General features: G+C 38.3%; 2 protein-coding genes across 4 annotated transcripts in view; one reads left to right on the top strand and one right to left on the bottom strand.

The window, feature by feature from the left end:
- Positions 1–8,481, bottom strand: part of lrp8 (low density lipoprotein receptor-related protein 8, apolipoprotein e receptor) — a 180,830-nt gene extending 172,349 nt beyond the window's left edge. For 2 of the 3 annotated variants that reach the window (XR_014537519.1, XM_083566146.1), the window contains exons 1-2: positions 8,277–8,480; positions 7,618–7,737 (exon numbers count right to left, since the gene is read on the bottom strand). Coding sequence is in view for 2 of the 3 variants with exons in the window: in XM_083566146.1 (XP_083422272.1) it covers positions 7,618–7,737; positions 8,277–8,343 (187 nt within the window). In the remaining variant the exon portion in view is untranslated. Of the gene's footprint in view, positions 1–7,617; positions 7,738–8,276 lie in introns of all 3 variants that reach the window. The other variant, XM_083566145.1, reaches the window with a different exon arrangement.
- The window catches only part of ddr2a (discoidin domain receptor tyrosine kinase 2a), a 359,575-nt gene that overhangs the window by 331,396 nt on the left and 9,159 nt on the right, over positions 1–19,020 (top strand). The gene's annotated exons all lie outside the window — the stretch shown is intronic.

The following is a 19,020-nucleotide window of genomic DNA, read 5'->3' on the forward strand; positions in this document are numbered from 1 at the left end:
AAGCCTTGGCCTAATGCTTATATACTAGTCAGCTAGTTTTTTCCATTTGTTACGATACAAAGTGGAAGCAGGAAAGAAGAACTGATTGAATCCAATTAATCTAATTCCATATGCAATCCACTAATATGGTCACACTCCTGGGACACACTTCATCTTTTCTCTCCAGCCTTTGTATTTCATCAATGTTTGCCTCCAGTGCTGTGATAGGTGAGTAACAATGCATGGGTTTTGGAACGCCCACTTTTTTTTTTTTACAAGTCTATCAAATCGTTGCGCATTTCAAATTTCTCTCCTGATTACTTGTGAATCATAGATGCTTGTCTTATAAGCCTTTTCTCTTTTTCACTCTTCTTTTCTATCGCTCTAAACTGTAGCTTTTAGGAATACAAAACATCTACCAAGTAAAGCGAATTTACGAAACAGAGCAAAAATGTGTTTTCACATTCATCACATGACTGCAAGAACCAATGCACTTTTGTCAAGGTTCGTGATATGTTTTTGGTTAAAAGATAAAAAATCTCGTCATCACAAATCGATAGAGTTTGTGAGGAGATGAAACTGTATTTCACACTTTCTCAGAAGAATCATAAATACTAGTGATGTGCATCTCCATAACTGAGGCTGATGCGATTTGCTTCTTAATGCATAGCCAATAATATGATACATTAATGATACATATTCAGCCCTATTACAATGCAGTGCGATCCGATTTCAATTTGATTTAACACAGTGCGATACAAAAATAAATATGACAGCAAATCATCTATTTACTTAAGTGCCTTCTGACTTCTAACACATGGCCCTTTCACAAACAAGCCTTTGTAGTGTAAAAAATGAATAAATAAAACCAGATGTTCTGTTCTGAAGATGCAGCTCTACCTCTGCCATGTTAATGCATATTCAATGTGACTCTCAGAACGTGCCTCTGTAGTGTTGTGATACGTTATATTCACGTAGCAGCAGTGGTGCTGAGAGAACGCGTTTGAGAAACAGTTTAGCGAGGAGAAATCGATCTGTGTATCAAATATTGGTCAAAAATTATTGCCCACTTTAAACATTTTAAAGAAATAAATCCGTTTTCTTAATGCAATTATCTTAAAAACGATGAATTGTGATACAAAAGACAACTTGTATCCGATGCACAGTTTTTAAATCGATGCATCACGTCGGTAACCTGTATGCCAATGCACCAGTGCCAATCGGTGAATCTTAACAATCCTAATAGTTAAAGGCTCGATATTAAGAGATACAACCCTACATCTAGGGTTAAAATGTTACCAAATCAGACGTGGATACAACTCTAACTGTCTCATCAAACACACAAACACACACACACACACAAAGGCGCAATGACAACTTCATTACGTGACTATAGTCCGATCTACATAGTCCCATCTACAATTACCAATAACCATAAAATACACACACACGCACACACGCACACACGCACACACACAAGAAGTGCTATTTTTATTTCAGAGAAATAAATTTTTTTTTAAAGGATGTTAAAGGAGCAGTAAATAAGTTTTGGAGCCCTCTCCTGCTTACAAGAGGAACTGCAACAGCCATAAAACCATAAACCCTCTCAAAAAACAAGGCAGAGAAAAGCAAAATAATAGTGCAGGATCTTAAATGATCGCAATAGCTCTAAAAAAAACTTTTACTTGTTGCAAATGACACCTTTAATTATTATCACTCTTTAAAAAAAGAACGCTTCCTTCGTTGTGTAAATGTGTACAAGTGTGTGCGGGTTTACTACAAGTCCTGTGCGCTCACAATGCAATAGCTACATGATGATACATGACACAAGCGCCGGAAGCTCGTGATGGCTCTGACCCTGCGTGTTCAAATAAAAATGAGCTTTCGAGAGCCTCCTGGTTTGCAACCGTACGCTGGGGTCTGGGATGCATGCCTTCCTGTCATCAATTTTAATGAATTCAAAAAAACTTACTCTGCCAGAAAGGAAACTGATTAGGTGTCTGGCCTTTGACCTTGTAGGACGTGTCCTATTTGACTGTTCTTTGGAGATAAAGAGGGTGTGTGTATGTGCGTGTGTGCATCTGTGTGTGTGTTCGTATTTGAGTGTGTGTCTTATTTATGCTGAGAATGTCTGAATCATGAGAAATCTGCTTCGATGCCTCATCTCCCGGACGGGAATCTCGAAGGCCACAATCTTTCCCATAATTCTTCAATCGTAAAAAATCATATTCATTCTCATATAATCTATGTATATCATATAATCAAATATTAATGTATATATGTCACATACAATAATGTCACCATTGCTTCCTTACTAAAAAAAAAATCAATGCAGAATCTAATAAAGGAATAAAACAGAACAGAACAAAAAAAAAGAAGGAAAAGAAAAGAAAAGAAAGTGATGACGATTTCACGTTTAGCTGCATCACACTTCCCCAAAGATAATTATTTTGCATGCCTCATTGTGTTTAATTCTTATTATACCAAAGCCATTTGACAACAATTATAGTTTTATTGTCAAACAACTGACAATTAGACTCTTTATACATTTATAGTCCCCAAAACAAGTTTGATCCTGTTATCACGTTATATCGTTCACTCATTGGCCTCACGTTTTTCCTCCCTTGATGCTAATAAGACGAAGAATGCAGCTTGTCATGTGACATTGAACATCTGATACTGGAGACACATAATCCTTTAGAGTTTTAAATATATTCATATGGAGCGTCCACCAGAAAAGTCCTGTGAATTACCTGATGAACTACTATAGAAACAGCAATGTACTGAAACCAGCAGATTAATGTAAACCTGTGATTGAATTACAACCACATGTACTCTCAGTTCTGCTGTTATTGAAATTTCATCAACATGCTTCTGACTAATTCAGTTGTTTTGTGCCATGACTCATGTAGATCAGAGGTCCAGAACGACCAGGCGGTGACCCAGTACCAGGCAGAAGAGAATTTGCTACCAGGTTGCAGAATGCTCTATAAATGTCATAGATGTCTACATGAAAGAGAAAATCTCTATTGATGTGACTATGTATTATTTATGTTTTCTGTTCTTTAAAAGACACTATACTTTTTATCTTTCTAATCTATTCATCCTTTCATCCATCCATCCATCCATCCATCCATCCACATATATATAAATATGTGGATGGATGGATGGATGGATGGATGGATGGATGGATGGATGGATGGATGAGAAAGATAAGTATTATGGATGGATGGATGGATGGATGGATGGATGGATGGATGGATGATGGATGGATTAGAAAGATAAGTAGGGTGGATGGATGGATGGATGGATGGATGGATGGATGGATGGATGGATGAATGGATGGATTAGAAAGATAAGTAGGATGGATAAATGGATGGATGGATGGATTAGAAAGATAAGTAGGATGGATGGATGGATGGATGGATTAGAAAGATAAGTAGGACAGACAGACAGACAGACAGACAGACAGACAGACAGACAGACAGACAGACAGACAGACAGACAGACAGACAGACAGATAGATAGATAGATAGATAGATAGATAGATAGATAGATAGATAGATAGATAGATAGATAGATAGATAGAACTTCCAACCCCAACTCCACCCCCGGAAACACACCCGACCAGATGGTTCGCAAGAATATTTTCAATAATTTAGTGTACAAAAGGTTGGAGACCCCTGATCTAGATGTTTCTTGAAATATGTTCAAATATTGTATATAAGAAGAAAAAAAGCAAACAGTTACGTTATAGTAACTCTTATGAGAACCAATAGACTTACAAAATGATCCACACCTGATGACCTCAAAACCCGACTTAATATTGTGTTAATGTTTAACAAATCCATATCATATATTCAAATCGCCCTCAATTTGTTATACCCTTCTTATTAGTTTTTTATACCTTGGCATTAGCGTGAGTAACAATATAATCTTTTCGGGCAAATGTCTGTGGTCGATTCTTTAACCGTGACCATGTGTTTAGCGCATTGTGCCTCTCTATTGTAGAAGTCTGTGACAGCTTTCTGTTCAAGAGGCTACAAACCATGAAGTCACACTACCAAGAAGAAAAAAAAATTCTTCAGATGCTGCATTCAGACACAAGGCTGCGTAAACAGAGTTCGGCCAAAGAGAGCAATAGAAGAAAGGAAGGCAAAAAGAAAGAGACTGTGTGTGTGTGTGTGTGTGTGTGTGTGTGTGTGTGTGTGTGTGTGTGTGTGTGTGTGTGTGTGTGTGTGTGTGCGGGTGTGAGACGGTTGCTACAGCCGTCTCTACGGGCAACCGGAGAAGAACCCTCCACCTCTCCGAGCACAAAGAATTAAACACGATCCTATACGGAATTATTTTAATTCCACATGTCTGTCTGAATCCACGGGAAACTGGGAACTGACCCTCCTCACGTCCTGTCTGCTGAAGATACGGTATTAAAAAGACAAGCCGACAGGCAGCAGAGCCGGAGCCAGCAGAGAGCCAGGTGCTGAGCTGGTAGAGCAGCCAGGCTGGGAATGCAAGGTCGCTGGATTGCTCACACACAGACTCCTGCGCTGCTCTGAGCCGGGCTTGAGTTCTATATTGTTTCAGAGCTCACAGGCAGGAGGAGCGCTGGCTGCTGGCATGACGCGAGTCACAGTGCCAGCGGACAATCAAGCTACAAGCAGTAATGCCAGTCATAATTAATGCCCACTGTGTCGCCCACACCAATTAATTGAAACGATATTGCATTGAGACGCAGCGCCAGGTGTCTTTTGAAAGCTGCAGAACTACACAAGAGCTTGTTTCTAAACATTTTCCAGAACAAAATGTACACCTACAACTTTTTGTTTTACTTAGAAACTCATTAAAACATTACACACTGAAGTGCTTTGGAACATGAAGGGGTGTCATGTATGTGATGTCTTGAGCCAGACTTGACAGTTAGTACCATGGACACAAGCTTGAGCAAGAGCAATAGCATTTGTTTCACTTATTGAGGATTTCCCCTTTTTTTTTAATTCAAGCAACTTCCTTATTAACCAACGTACAGTTTGGAAACTGAATACATCGCATGAATTCGAACACCTAGAGACAAGCTGGTTGGATTTCTCTTTTTCAACAGTGACGACATCGGCAAGGCGCACGGAAAATAAAATATACGTCTTGCTAAAGCATTTTAGACATGACCTAGCAGTTTATATGTATTATAATAATAGTGGTGACACACTCTGACTCTGCTTAACTAAATCATCCATTCAACCAGTTACAAGCTCTTATGACACAAACAGTCCAGATGCCATTCAACACATGTCCGTGATTTACATGGAAATTTTTACCTACTAACTGTAAAACATCACCTTAAATCAAAATGGTTACAGAAAAAAAAAAACTTCAGCCAAAAGGACAAAAAACTATTAAAAATAAAATAATGATAAATATGTTTTTTCTACTTCTCCAAGTGTAAACAAGTGCAGAGAGAATTAAGCTGAATCACAGACCAATTGAGAAAATAAAGTAAAAACTACAAGTTTAAAATTGTACAATAACACCTGACTGGGTTGCCAGATTGTACCCACACTATCGCACCATATGCACTTTATGTAACTTTATGTTGTGTGTTGTAGCTGTATGTTGTTTAATGAAGCACCAGGGTTCTGGAGGAACGTTGTCTCGTTTTTACTGTGTAACACTGCGTATCGTAAAAATATCAGTAAAAGCCTCTTGGATCTCGGACTTTTGACTACAGCAGAGGTTCTCATCACTTTTACAGTAAAGAACCCAAAAAACTGTGAAAAGCACAGACAAATATTTCAGCACAGATTTATATTATGAACACTAACTATATCAAGACTTGTTACTTACAATCTATTTAGTAATTAATAATTATTTAGTAAAATTTCCATTCGATTTATGATGACTTTTTTTTAGGAGTATATAAAAGTATATATAGTAGGAGTATTTTATTAGAGTTTGGATTAAACTCTTTCAAACAGATCAAACAGACTGGCTCAATCTAAAACTAAGATCATAATATTATAAATTCCTAAAAAAATAAAAAAATAAAAAAATGCAAATTGACCTGATCATAACTATAAGAAATTTATTAAAATCAAAAGCTTTTTCCAGCCAGTAGCTCAAATAGAAGTCTGGTTTGGACCAAATGATTTCTTCATGCAGCCTTTATTAGCAGGTTCCTCAGGTTTGCATCAGTACAGTCGGCTATTTGGTCTGAAAAATTCTCCTGCTGCATCTTTATTAATATCCATAATCACTTTGATAATAAGTATAAGCTCCAACACATTTATTCTCCAACTAATACAATATAAAGTCCCGCACTGAACTACTATACGCATTAAGAACATCCACAAACTACAGCACACGAGTTCCAGCTTTCTGGCTCTGTTCTTACATACAGACATTCTGGTCAGAGTTCATGAGATTGAACCCTGTCTATGTCCCAATATAGCATTACTCAGAGACATTTCTGGACATCTTGAATCTTTCATATTAATAACTAACTATAGACAAAAGGATATTTTACTTAAATGGAAGAACAGAAAATGTCCAAATAAATTTATTTGCTCATTTATTTGCATTAAAATCAAGTTTGAAATCAAGTTTTTTTTATTTCTATTCTTCACTCTTCCTTCTTTTTCTTTGTATCTTTATATTTCCTTTTTATCCTTTCGTGCTCTTTGTCTTATTTTTTATTGTATTTATGTACATGATGAAATGCTTTTGTATATGTAATGTAACGTTTTTTAACGTTTTTAAGCGTTAAAAAATTAACCTGGCCCCTATTATTATTATTATTATTAATATTATTATTATTATTATTATTATTATTGTTTTTGTTGTTGTTGTTTTCATAGCTGGAGATCTCTAAATCCGCACTCGACCACTGAAGCTAAAAATTTGCCTTGTTTTTTTTTCTTTTTTTCTGAATTTACCACTGTCCTATTTTCCAGTATCTGATATAAAACAAAAGGTTGGTGTTGTTTTGGTTTACAGTGCTACTAGGACCCTTTTGTGAAGATGCAGTTCATAAAGAGAAGAAGAAAAGAATAATGTAACGTGATAAGTAATATGATACGTTAATCTGATCTATTATTAACAATGGTTTATTATTGCAAGTGCTATTATTGCGAACAATAATAAATCATTTACATTTAAGGGATTTGAGCACTTACAATGATCTCAATCATGCATACAACTGAGAAGATAAGAGTTAAGGGCCTTGCTCAAGGGCCTGGCAGTGGCATTGGTTTTGAACTCATGACATTCTGATCAGAAGTCCAACATCTTAACACTGCATTTTAAGAGGAAACGGTAGCTCAGTGGTTAAGATGTTGCTCAGAATGTTGTGAGTTCGAATCCCAGCACCACTAAGCTGTCACTAGTGGGCCCTTGAGCAAGGCCCTTAACTTTAACTGCTCACTTGTATGAATGGTTTCATTGTAAGTTGTTTTGATGAAGATGACTTCCAAATAAGCTTCAGTGTGAGAACCATGGTTTTGCACCCCAGGACATAAACCACTGCGTGTGCGCCGCGTAAGCCTGAGCACTGACTGAATCTGGCAACCCGGAGTCGGGGTGTGTGTGTGTGTGTGTGTGTGTGTGTGTGTGTGTGTGTGTGTGTGTGTGTGTGTGTGTGTCACTCACGGCAGTGCTCCTCGTCGCTGTTGTCCGCGCAGTCGTCGTCGTCGTCGCACCGCCACGGTGTAGGAATACACCTGCCGTTCTTACACCGGAACTGTCCCGTCTCACAAGCTGGTTCAATCCCTGGAAACAAAAAGCACCATTTCCCCCGGAATATATCAATATTACCAGCTGACTTCATTATCGATAACTCAGTTAGTTCACCTGTCCATCTGGACGCTTTGTTTCCTAAATAAATGATGCTGTGATCATGCGCAAAGGGACAAAAAACCCTCAATTAAACCCCCAAACACTTTGTATCAAGTCTATAAGTTGTTTCCTTTTTCCGGAATTGTATTTATTTGTATCTTTTAAGTTAAAAATGATTATACGTGTAAAATCCAATCCAGGCGCAGCACGTGAGCGCACCGCCAGTCGCCTTGATCTTATTTGTTTTCTTTACCCATTTGACTTTATTTACTATTTATTTCAATTGCAACATCATTTATACATCCAACAAAACCCCAGAAGACAACATTCCTCCCTGCTTTTAGACAGGAGGAAAAGACCAGGAGATGTGCTGCTTCTCCTGTGTACGCTCTCTCTCTCCTTCCTTCCTTCCTTCTCCTTTTCCTCTCTCTTTCTCATATTCACCAGCCTGGGTTTCCGCTTTCAATACCCACCTCTGCTATATAAAGTCTCCATGAGGAACACGTGTAAAAGCAGGAGTTTTCCTAGTCCTGTCCGCATTCTTCAAACTGGAGACGCTGCGCTCATATGGAAGGGGAAAAAGCCCAGCCCTGCTCTCAGCTCCCTCAGTTCCTCGGTTCCTCCTCCACCGTGCGGCTGCTGCTGCTGCTGCTACTGCTTCACCTCCACTACTCATTTCAATGGGTGACGTCACGGGGCATGGGCGGAGTTACGAGCGCCTCCACAGCGTGTCCCTGGTAGAGGAGCTCACGGTATAATCGAAAAACGGATATCACGGCATCACGGTATTAATCGAACAACCCAAAATTGTAAAGCTGAAAAAAAAAATTTGGGGGATAAAAAAAGCATGTATTTGTAAATCATCATCCACATCAGATGTGTCCAAACCTTTAACTATAAAGCGCCAGAAATTAAATTTTTGGTACATGCACTTATGCCCTTATATCATTACATTAATTTAATTCATACAACTGAGCAGCTATGGGGTGTTAATGGCATTGCCTAGAAGTAGCAGTTTGATGTGGCTAAGATTTAAAACTATATTTCTTTACATTCACATTTGTGGCATTTAGCAGCATTTAACAGTGTGGCATTGTGTCATTCTACTTATTCAATAAGCAGACACTTTTGTCCAAAGCGACCTACAGTTGAGGAATACAACAAGCGATTCCAATTTACATTGACTGTACATTTAAGGGATTTGGACAACATTCTTTTTATTTAGACCGATGAATAAATTATAAATTAGCACTTTCCAGGTTTGCTTTGTAGAATTCAAGAGTTATATTTGTATTAAGTTTGTAATCTTGCGTACTAGTGTAGATTTATTCATTGCTAGAGACTCAAAGCACTTTTGTACGTCGCTCTGGATAAGGGCGTCTGCTAAATGCCGCAAATGTAAATGTAAATGTAAATAAATCAACTTTGGTTCTCTAGGTTGCAAACTTAGGATACCATCAGCCTAAAACTCTTTTGGAAGAAAATCAAGCACAATTTTGTTACGTAAAGACATACACTATATTGCCAAAAGTATTGGGTCACCTGGTCATAAGTGGGGTGCATTTCACATTTAGTCCCAATTTGCTCTTATAATTCTCTCCACTCTTCTGGGAAAATGTTCCACTAGATTTTGTAGTGTGCTTATGGATATTTGTGTTCATCAGCCACAAGCATGTTATGAAAGGCAGGTCATGATGTAGGTGAGGAGGCCTGGGGTGCAGTCAGCATTCACATTCATCCCAAAGGTGTTCAGTAAGGATGAGATCAGAGCTCTATAGCAGACCATTCAAGATCTTCCTCTCCAATGCACGTAAACCAGATCTTTAGGGAGCTCACTTTGTGCACAGGAGCATTGCAATGCTGGAACAGGTTTTCAAGCGAATGCTTAATATAACACATCTAAAGACGTCCTTTAAAATTGAGTGCCTTCAGCTTTGTGGTAACAGTTTGGAAAAGAACCACATTTACTGTAGCAATATAGTGTATAACAAACATGAAAAATAAGTGCTAGTTTAAGCGTTTCAGGAGGAGGTAGATCTTCATTAATCGATTGCAAATGTTCAGACCTCTGCGTGAAGTTCATTCCACTACCAGAACAGAAAAGAATCTTGATGTATACCTACCTCTTACCATGAGAGATGGTGGGATGAGTCAAGCAGATTAAACATAAGGTGCCAATAAACATGTGCCAAGCTAGGACAGGAAAGATCAAGGATAAGCAGTAAGATGCTCATGGAAAAGATGAGCTTTCAGTTGTCTCTTAAAGATTGTGAAGGATTCGGCTCCTTGGGTGGAGTTAGGTAGGTCGTTCCACCATCAGGATACGGTGAAAGAAAATTTGGTGAAAGTGAATTTTCCATAATGCTGAATCGTATTATTTATACTATTATATGAACATTAAAGTTGCCATTGGTCCCCTCATTTATAATTGTATATTTCAAAACAAATCAATTGAAAACACTGTGTTGTTTTCTAGCACAGTGCACTAGTACAAATTAATGTTTCCAAAAGGAAACTTATAGAACAATGAAAACAATCCAATTTATAGTGCAAGAGTTCAGTTCCTAATACAGCTATTCAAACTGTAAGCGAAACAGCCATATGCTTGTAATATCAGAGATATTATGAACGGTTTCTATAATGAGAGACCTGCGGCTGGTCATTTTGAAAAAAAAAATTCAATGTATATTCTCTATATTTAATAAAAGAAATTTGCAGCTTGAAAATAAAACAAATACTGTTTCACTGGAAATGAAAATCTGTGTCGATGGGATTCCCCTTCTCCCAGTCTTGTATATGACATGGTGGTCCAATTCAAAAGTCACCGTTGGCCAACTTTCACACGCAGGCCCGAATTTAAGCATTTCTGATCTCCAGGCTTGCAATTTCTTAGTACAAACACACAATAAATATTAAATGTGTAAATATGTAAATAGATTTGGGTTTTCCATCAGCACTAAAACAGTGTTCTTTTATTTCTCTGCAGGTTGAGAATTGAGCTGAGACTACATTGACATGAGATGAGACAACAATGATGGAATGGACATTTGGTGCCACCCAGATGAAGATAGGTTTCTTGTTAAATCTGGTTCCTCTCACCTTTTTTTTCCTCATGCCACATTTACCTCTGGCTCACTCATTAGGGAAACGTTTTAAGGAACATTTTATAGGCACTAAACTTATAAATGTATTATTTAATTCAACTTTATAACATCTTTATCTCTGTAAAGCTGCTTTGAGACAATGTTCATTGTTGTAAATTCTATACAAATAAAAATGGATCGAGTTGAATTGACTCGTACCCCATCCATAGTGGTGCGAGGCAAACATGCTAACCACTAAACTTTTTTTTTCCATTCACTTTCCCCACCAAACCAAAACAATCTAACTAGCATACGCCATGCCAACTAAATAGTTACCAACAGTGGTTTGTTTAGTGTGGGTCAGAAAAGCCTTCCTTGTGTACAGGATGTTACACACATGCTAAGAATGATAGCAATGTTACCTGTTTACAATGACAGATGTGGTGGCTATAAAAAAATAAAAGCTCATTACACTTGAGTAATTTAAATGCGTACATCACTTCCAGGTGACTGAGATCAGTTGCATGAACTTCATTTGTTTTATAAATCCAATATGATTTAATCAGGTTTCAAAGCCATGAATAAAATTGAAGCTGGCACTCTTATCTAAGCTGAGGGTTGAACATCGAGTTGCAGGCATCGTTTTACATTCATTCGACATATCTGAAACAAGTATTTAGAAACAAGTTTAAATGATGTTTATTATAAGCAATTCAATGACATTTGGATATCCCTTTTTTTTTTTTAATCTGGATACATCCACTTTCAATCCACCTACTTAAATATGGAAATTCGGAGGAAACCAGAGAACACACAAAAAAGGCAAAACATAGGATGCAACAAATGTGTTTTCAGATCAAAAGTAATTTTTAACCACATCCGAAATACAAATTCAACTCCTGGATGGCACTTAAACACTTATATAATAAAAATAATTCTATAACTGACGAAAAAGCACAGTATACAATGTAAAGACAATGAATTATGATGGTTGCTTCTCTGCTAATCAAAATAAATATCAATATTGTTTGTGGGGTTATTTTATTGTATTCGAATGTATTTGTACAGCACTTTCAATGTTGATGATAATAATAATAATAATAATAATAATAATAATAAAAACAATAGTAATAATAATAATTAGTCAGTTTTTATTTTATACCTATAAATCACACAGGCTAGACTTTATTTTTTGAGAACAGCGATTTTACAAAATGGCTGACTAATCAAAACCTAGACTGGAAGTATTTAACACTTTTTGTAAGGTTTTTCTATATTTGTGGCAGTTTAGATCTAAGCACGTTTCGAAAATCAGACCAAATGTGTACTTAGGCACCTAGGTGTGTCAAAACTATTAGGTTTAATTGCCTTTAATGGTACTCAGGAACACTGTATATTTCCCCCCCCCAAAAAAAGGGAAATTATAAACTTATACAAGTGAGTAAAATTCATTACATTCGAAGTGGCTGTATAATTATATATTACAGAAAATAAAAAAGGTTCACAGTCACCCTGGGTTTTTTGTTAGGTGTTTATTTATTTAATTTAATTTTTTTTTAGATCTGCACTAGCTCTAATTCAGACTAGCATCAAAAAATCACACCAAAAGCTTTCACTGTTCACGTGTTGAAAAAATCCTACACATTGGGTACCATTTAAGGGGGAAAAAAGGGGTAACAGAGGCTTGAACCCCAGCCTTATTTGTATGCATAGAGAAGTAAATTTTAATGTAATCTATAATGCAATGATCACTGATGAATTGAGGCATAAACAATTACTGGCTATCTAGAAGACAAATGGTTGTATAAATGGTGCGAACACATCCTCACTCCCAACTCATCACATATGGACACGTTCGTCAGGATCACTTGGCGTCACTTTTTGACCCACTGGGTACCCTTTTGTTCATTTTTAACGTGTGGCGATTCCCACAGACTTTGACCCCCTTAGCGTCATTTTCCAACGTGCAGGGTTTCCCATAGACTTCTATAGAACTCTGAACTGGAGCCTGCGGTGTTGAAATTTGACGTGTTAGGTAAGCAGACTTCCCTGAGGTCATATTTATCTAGCTCTCAAACTGATTTTTGATTTAAAAATTCATTCACTGTCTGATATCAAAGTGCCATCTGTGGAACAGCATTCGGTAACACGTTCTCACTAAGCATAACCCTAATCCTGCGCGTTAAAAAGTGACGCCAAATTGGTACCCATGGCGTCAAAAACTGACAGCAAGGAATCCTGATGAAGGCATTTATATGTGATGAGTTGGGAGTGAGAATGTGTAGATGGGGCAGGTGGTAGTTTAGTGTTTAAGGATAGGGCTGGCGGTAGTTTAGTGTTTAAGGCATTGGACTTTGAATCTGAAGGTTGTGAGTTCAAATCCTAATGACTCCTGGGCTCATGAGCAAATTCTTACTGACATGGCTGCTCAGTTGTACGAATGTGATAAATGTGAGTCGCTCTGAATAAGAGCGTTTGCCTAATGCTATTAATGTATATCGTATATAGTTATATCGTAAGTCTCTCAGCAAGTTTGACTTTGCCTCTAACATTTATTGTGTTTGCATTGATTGTGAAACAAAAGGTGAAGTTTCCCAACACTTCCTGGTTGCTGGCACTTGCTTGGATGCCAATAAAATATCTGGCCACACCCATTCTGTTTGTTTGACTCTACACCTAGCCCAGAATTTGCTAACTTTTTGAGACACCAGAGCTAGTGTCCTTCCTTTGAGAACTTATCTATTATAAGGAAACATTCTACCTCATTTTAATATATTTGCTGTTAGACCTTTAATTCAGGCATATGAGCTAGTCTTGGATGTTCACTTTAAAACAGTTTAATCTTAGCACACAGACAATATTTGTTTTTATATACACTAGTAAGTCACTTTAATAGGAACATCTGTATTTAATCTCAGCTAATTTGACTGTGGCATGGCCAGATAGGCTGATTTGAAAACCTGTACAGTGGAAAACTGGGAAAATGTCACCTGATTCTTTTTCTGTGTCCAGTGTTTACCTGATGTTGTCTTCTGTTGTCTGGTGTGGAAAAACATCAAAACACCCCCCCAGAAATGAATGTTGTTCAGAGAGTAAAGAGCAGAATCGCCAGATTAGCTCAAGATGACAGGAATTTTAGAGTAACTCCTGTAAAACAAAAACAGGAATGTGAAGCCGCAGTGGGCACAGATTCACCAAAACCATTAATCTGGGTGAGTTTAGGCCCTTTATATGTCTGACTATGTGGCCTGTGCATTAATGCGATGCCTACATTTCTGTGTAAAGTGTAATTGTTGTTAACAAATTGACATAAACTGCTGTATGGTGGCTGGAAATTAGTTCATAAAAAAAAAAAAATCAATGCTAATAAGTATAATAAGCTGGATAGAGAACAGAATTAGCATTTCCTACTGTATCTAGGTAAATTAAAAAAGAGATGCTGGAGGATTTATATTTAGAAATCTATCCACCCATAGAAATGTTTAGAAATGGCATTAAATCAATTTGTGTGAGGTGGTAAAGTCAGAGCATGATGACCATATATATTTGCTTATAATCCCAAGAGATGCTACCTCATGTGATCTCCCTGGAGAACCATCTATGTGCATGAAACCTTGGTCCTCTTCTTAACAGTCACCTATTATGATCAGCTACTGCTATCTTCCTGCTTTTGTGGAATCCAACCATTTCTTTCCACTGAGACCACTCAGGTTGTTTGTCATCTTAATGCTATAATACTGCAGCTTTTTCCAGCTTTTCCCAGCTTTTTAGGTTTTCCCTTGAGTCCCCCTTAGGCCCCTGTAACTGAACGTGAATCTTTTCAAGTTCTCCCAGATCACCCCATTCTGTTGTTCCTTCTACTGACTTCCTGTAGCTCATTCTATCAGATTTGAATTCTGCTTGCCTAACATTCATATCATAATAACATAATAGAATGCAACATAACAGAAGCAGCAAAGAAAGGCCTAGACTAACCCTGCCACTTACACCAACATTAAATCTACACTAAAAATCATCTATTTTCTTTTTTAAGCCATAATAATCCTAAAATATGACTCTGAAATACATTTCTCATACTATATATTCTATGTTGTAGCAGGCAAGAACAAATTTGCTATTATGATAGAAAGCGTTCACTCAGCCAATCACCCTGAACCGTGCAAAAGCACCCATCTATTGCTCACCGCCTGCTGCATCCTCTTTTCTGAAGATTGTCTGTGATTTAATGCTGTCACTCATGCAGGATGACGACTGTCATATTTCGGATCAGTGGCTCAGTGAATTGAAGGTTAGATAAAATCACACAAAAAACGTTTCCCTAAAGGAAATCACTTGAAATCCATAAATAGTAATGCATGTTCATATGGCGGATCATACAACCTGCAAATAAACATAACCACATGCCTTTTTCTATAAGATATAACAAATGGAAAATGTTTTTTTCCCCCTAATACTCTTTTTTTTTTTTTTTTTTTGCTTTTACCTTCATTTTTGCAGGATGCAACTGAAAAACAGTTAAAAAAACAAACTTGGACTGACATTTTTAAGTAAATTGATAAAACTTCTGTGGATCTGTCAAAAATGTACACATTTTCAGGACTCCAAATATAATATAATAATATACAAACGTTTAACTAAACTTGCTCCCGCAAAATCGGGTACGATTCCAATATTATTTTAGAATTAAAAGCCTTTATATATTTTTTTTCTCAAACATAACTAAACCCTCAAACTAATTTTATTCTGAAAACTTAAAGCTCAATTCCCAAAGCTGCAAAAGCATTTCCCATATCATAAACCGCCTAAACAATGACACAGTTTATGGCTTTTTAATAAAAACTGATCACACTGGAGATATAGTGCTGCTATCAAATACACAAAACACAAAGACAAAAAAGAGACAATAAAAAATTAGTTATTTCAGCATTAAAAAAATCCATGCATTGACAATTGAGACAAGGGCAAGTCTGGTACAATAACAAATACAAAGTCAAAATGTGAATTCTTCATGCACTGACTCAAGAACAAGATGATACAGCAATACTTTGCATTACAGCACACAGAGGGGTAGCCCTTACTGAATATTGCAGTCTCTTTTTGGAATGGATATCCTTACAAACATTGCCTTTAGGACAAGAAGCAGAATGAATTTAAAATTGTTGACAAATTTTAAACTGAAAGAGATAATGTGCATTGAACTAAGTAAACTAAGTAAATGTGCAAAACAGCATGTGAACATGGATGTAAATGAATTGAGTTAAATATTTGAGTGTGTTTGAGTTCGGGTTCGGAACATTTCAGTACCCACAGTTGAGTGACTGAGTGAGGTAGAGTGTGTGTAAGTGTATTTGTGTGTATATATGTGTGTGTGTGTGTGTGTGTGTGTGTGTGTGTGTGTGTGTGTGTGTGTGTGTGTGTGTGTGTGTGTAAAAGAGCTTGGTACAGTTTAGTCCTGGGTGTTTTGGAGCCTCGTGGCTTGAGGGAAGAAAATATGTGGTTCTTGCCCACACAATTTTAACACAAAAATCATAGCACACAGTTTTATAGGATGTTTTTGCATAGTGTAGCATTACAATGTCCTTTCACTGGAACTACAGTACTAAAATCTGTTCAGGGTAGTGCTCCTGTTCACAAACTGGGCTCCATGAATCATGATTTGCCAGGAACAATTAGAGAACAGGGATTTCACTGCAACCCCTCTGAATACCTTTGCAATGAACTAGAACACTGCACCCCAGGCCTTGTTTTCATTTTACATCAGTACCTGTTCTCAATACATTTACACTTACAGCATTTGTCAGATGCCAAACTAAGCAGCGATGAGGTTAAGGGCCGACGAGGTTAAGGGCCTTGCCCTTAACCTCATTATAAGGGCGTTGCCCTTAACCTCACTATAAGGCCAATGCCCTTAACCTCAGTGTACCAGATTTCACTCTGGTTTCGCTCTGAAAAAAAGAGAGAGAAAAAGGTTAACCAAACAGAGCTTTCTTTATTTACCGTCACTTTTCCCCCAGTGCTTTCCTTTCCAGTACTTATGTCGGTGCTTACCCACACACTCACGGTTCAGGGCACCTTTCGTCTTTGACGCCCGCCGGACTCCACTCGCGGATCGGCACGCTTTCAGTCTTTAGCGCCTGCCGTAGTTTCCTCAGAGACTGGCATGCCTTTTTTAGAAGAATAAGGTTATAACATCAGAAAAAAGGTGACTTTATCAAGAATAGGATTTTCATTAAGCACAAATGCATGTGATAACCTGATGTAACAAATGACCAGTTTAGTTTAGGCTAAGGCTTTCATGCCATACCATTAGCTTTCATTTTTCTAATGATATTCAGTATTACTTTTTTTTTTGTGGTCCTCTGTGAGCCTTTCCCTCCTGACCAATCCACAATTCAGGAAAACACCTAATGATCATTACCCAGCTGTGCTGCTGATGAAGGTTTTGAGGCACTATTTGTGAATGATGATATGGGTTTCTAATGAGACTAATCCATCTAAGCAATTGAGAAAAACATCTCGACCAGCATGTACAGCACACTTTGCACTGAGCGAGGACAAAGGCCACTTTAAATGGACTGTCTTCTTCTTCTTCTTCTTCTTTCGGCTGCTCCCATTAGGGGTCGCCACAGCGGATCATCCGTCTCCATACCACCCTGTCCTCTATATCTGCCTCTTTTACACCAACTACCTGCATGTCTTCCCTCACCACATCCATGAACCTCCTCCTTGGCCTTCCTCTTTTCCTCCTACCTGGTGGCTCCATCTTCAGCATTTTTCTACCAATATAATTCATGTCCCTTCTCTGCACATGTCCAAACCATCTCAATCTCGCCTCCCTCACCTTGTCACCACAACATCCTACATGTGCTGTCCCTCTAATAAACTCATTTCTAATCTTGTCCATCCTCGTCACTTCCAACGAAAACCTCAACATCTTCAGCTCTGCTACCTCCAGCTCCACCTCCTGTCTTTTACTCAATGCCACTGTCTCTAATCCATACAACATCGCAGGTCTCACCACAGTCCTATAAACTTTCCCTTTCATTCTTGCAGATACTCTTCTATCACAAATCACTCCTGTCACTCTTCTCCACCCACTCCACCCTGCCTGCACTCTTTTCTTTACTTCCCTAACACACTCTCCATTACTTTGCACTGTTGACCCCAGGTACCTGAACTCCTCCACCTTCTTCACCTCTTCACCCTGCAACCGCATCACTCCACTGCCCTCCCTCTCATTCACACACATGTACTCTGTCTTACTCCTACTGACTTTCATTCCCCTTCTCTCCAGCGCATATCTCCACCTCTCCAGGCTCTTCTCAACCTGCTCTCTACTCTCACCACAAATCACAATATCATCTGCAAACATCATAGTCCAGGGAGACTCCTGTCTGACCTCGTCCGTCAACCTGTCCATCACCACTGCAAACAGGAAAGGGCTCAGGGCCGATCCTTGATGTAGTCCAACCTTCACCCTGAACCAGTCTGTCGTACCTACTGCACACTTTACTGCCGTCACACTGTCCTCATACATGTCCTGCACCACCCTCAAATACTTCTCTGACACACCTGACTTCCTCATACAATACCACAACTCCTCTCTCGGCACCCTGTCGTACGCTTTCTCTAAATCCACAAATACACAATGCAGCTCCTTCTGTCCTTCTCTATACTTCTCCATCAACATCCTCAAAGCAAATAAGGCATCTGTGGTGCTCTTCCTCAGCATGAAACCATACTGTTGCTCACAGATGGTCACCTCTTCTCTCAGCCTGGCTTCCACTACTCTTTCCCATAACTTCATGGTGTGACTGATCAACTTAATTCCCCTGTAGTTACTGCAGGTTTGCACATCTCCCTTATGCTTAAAGATCGGTACCAGCACACTCCTTCTCCATTCCTCAGGCATCCTCTCCCCTTCCAGAATCCTGTTAAACAATCTGGTTAAAAACTCCACTGCCATCTCTCCTAAACATCTCCACGCTTCTACCGGTATGTCATCTGGTCCAACCGACTTTCCATTCTTCATCCTCTTAATCGCTGCTCTCACTTCCTCCTTACTAATCCTATCTACATCCTGCTTCACCAACTCCACATCCTCCAACCTTCTCTCTCTCTGATTTTCCTCATT

The sequence above is a fragment of the Silurus aristotelis genome, assembly GCF_946808225.1.
Source record: "Silurus aristotelis genome assembly, chromosome: 2".
Taxonomy (NCBI): Eukaryota; Metazoa; Chordata; class Actinopteri; order Siluriformes; family Siluridae; genus Silurus; species Silurus aristotelis.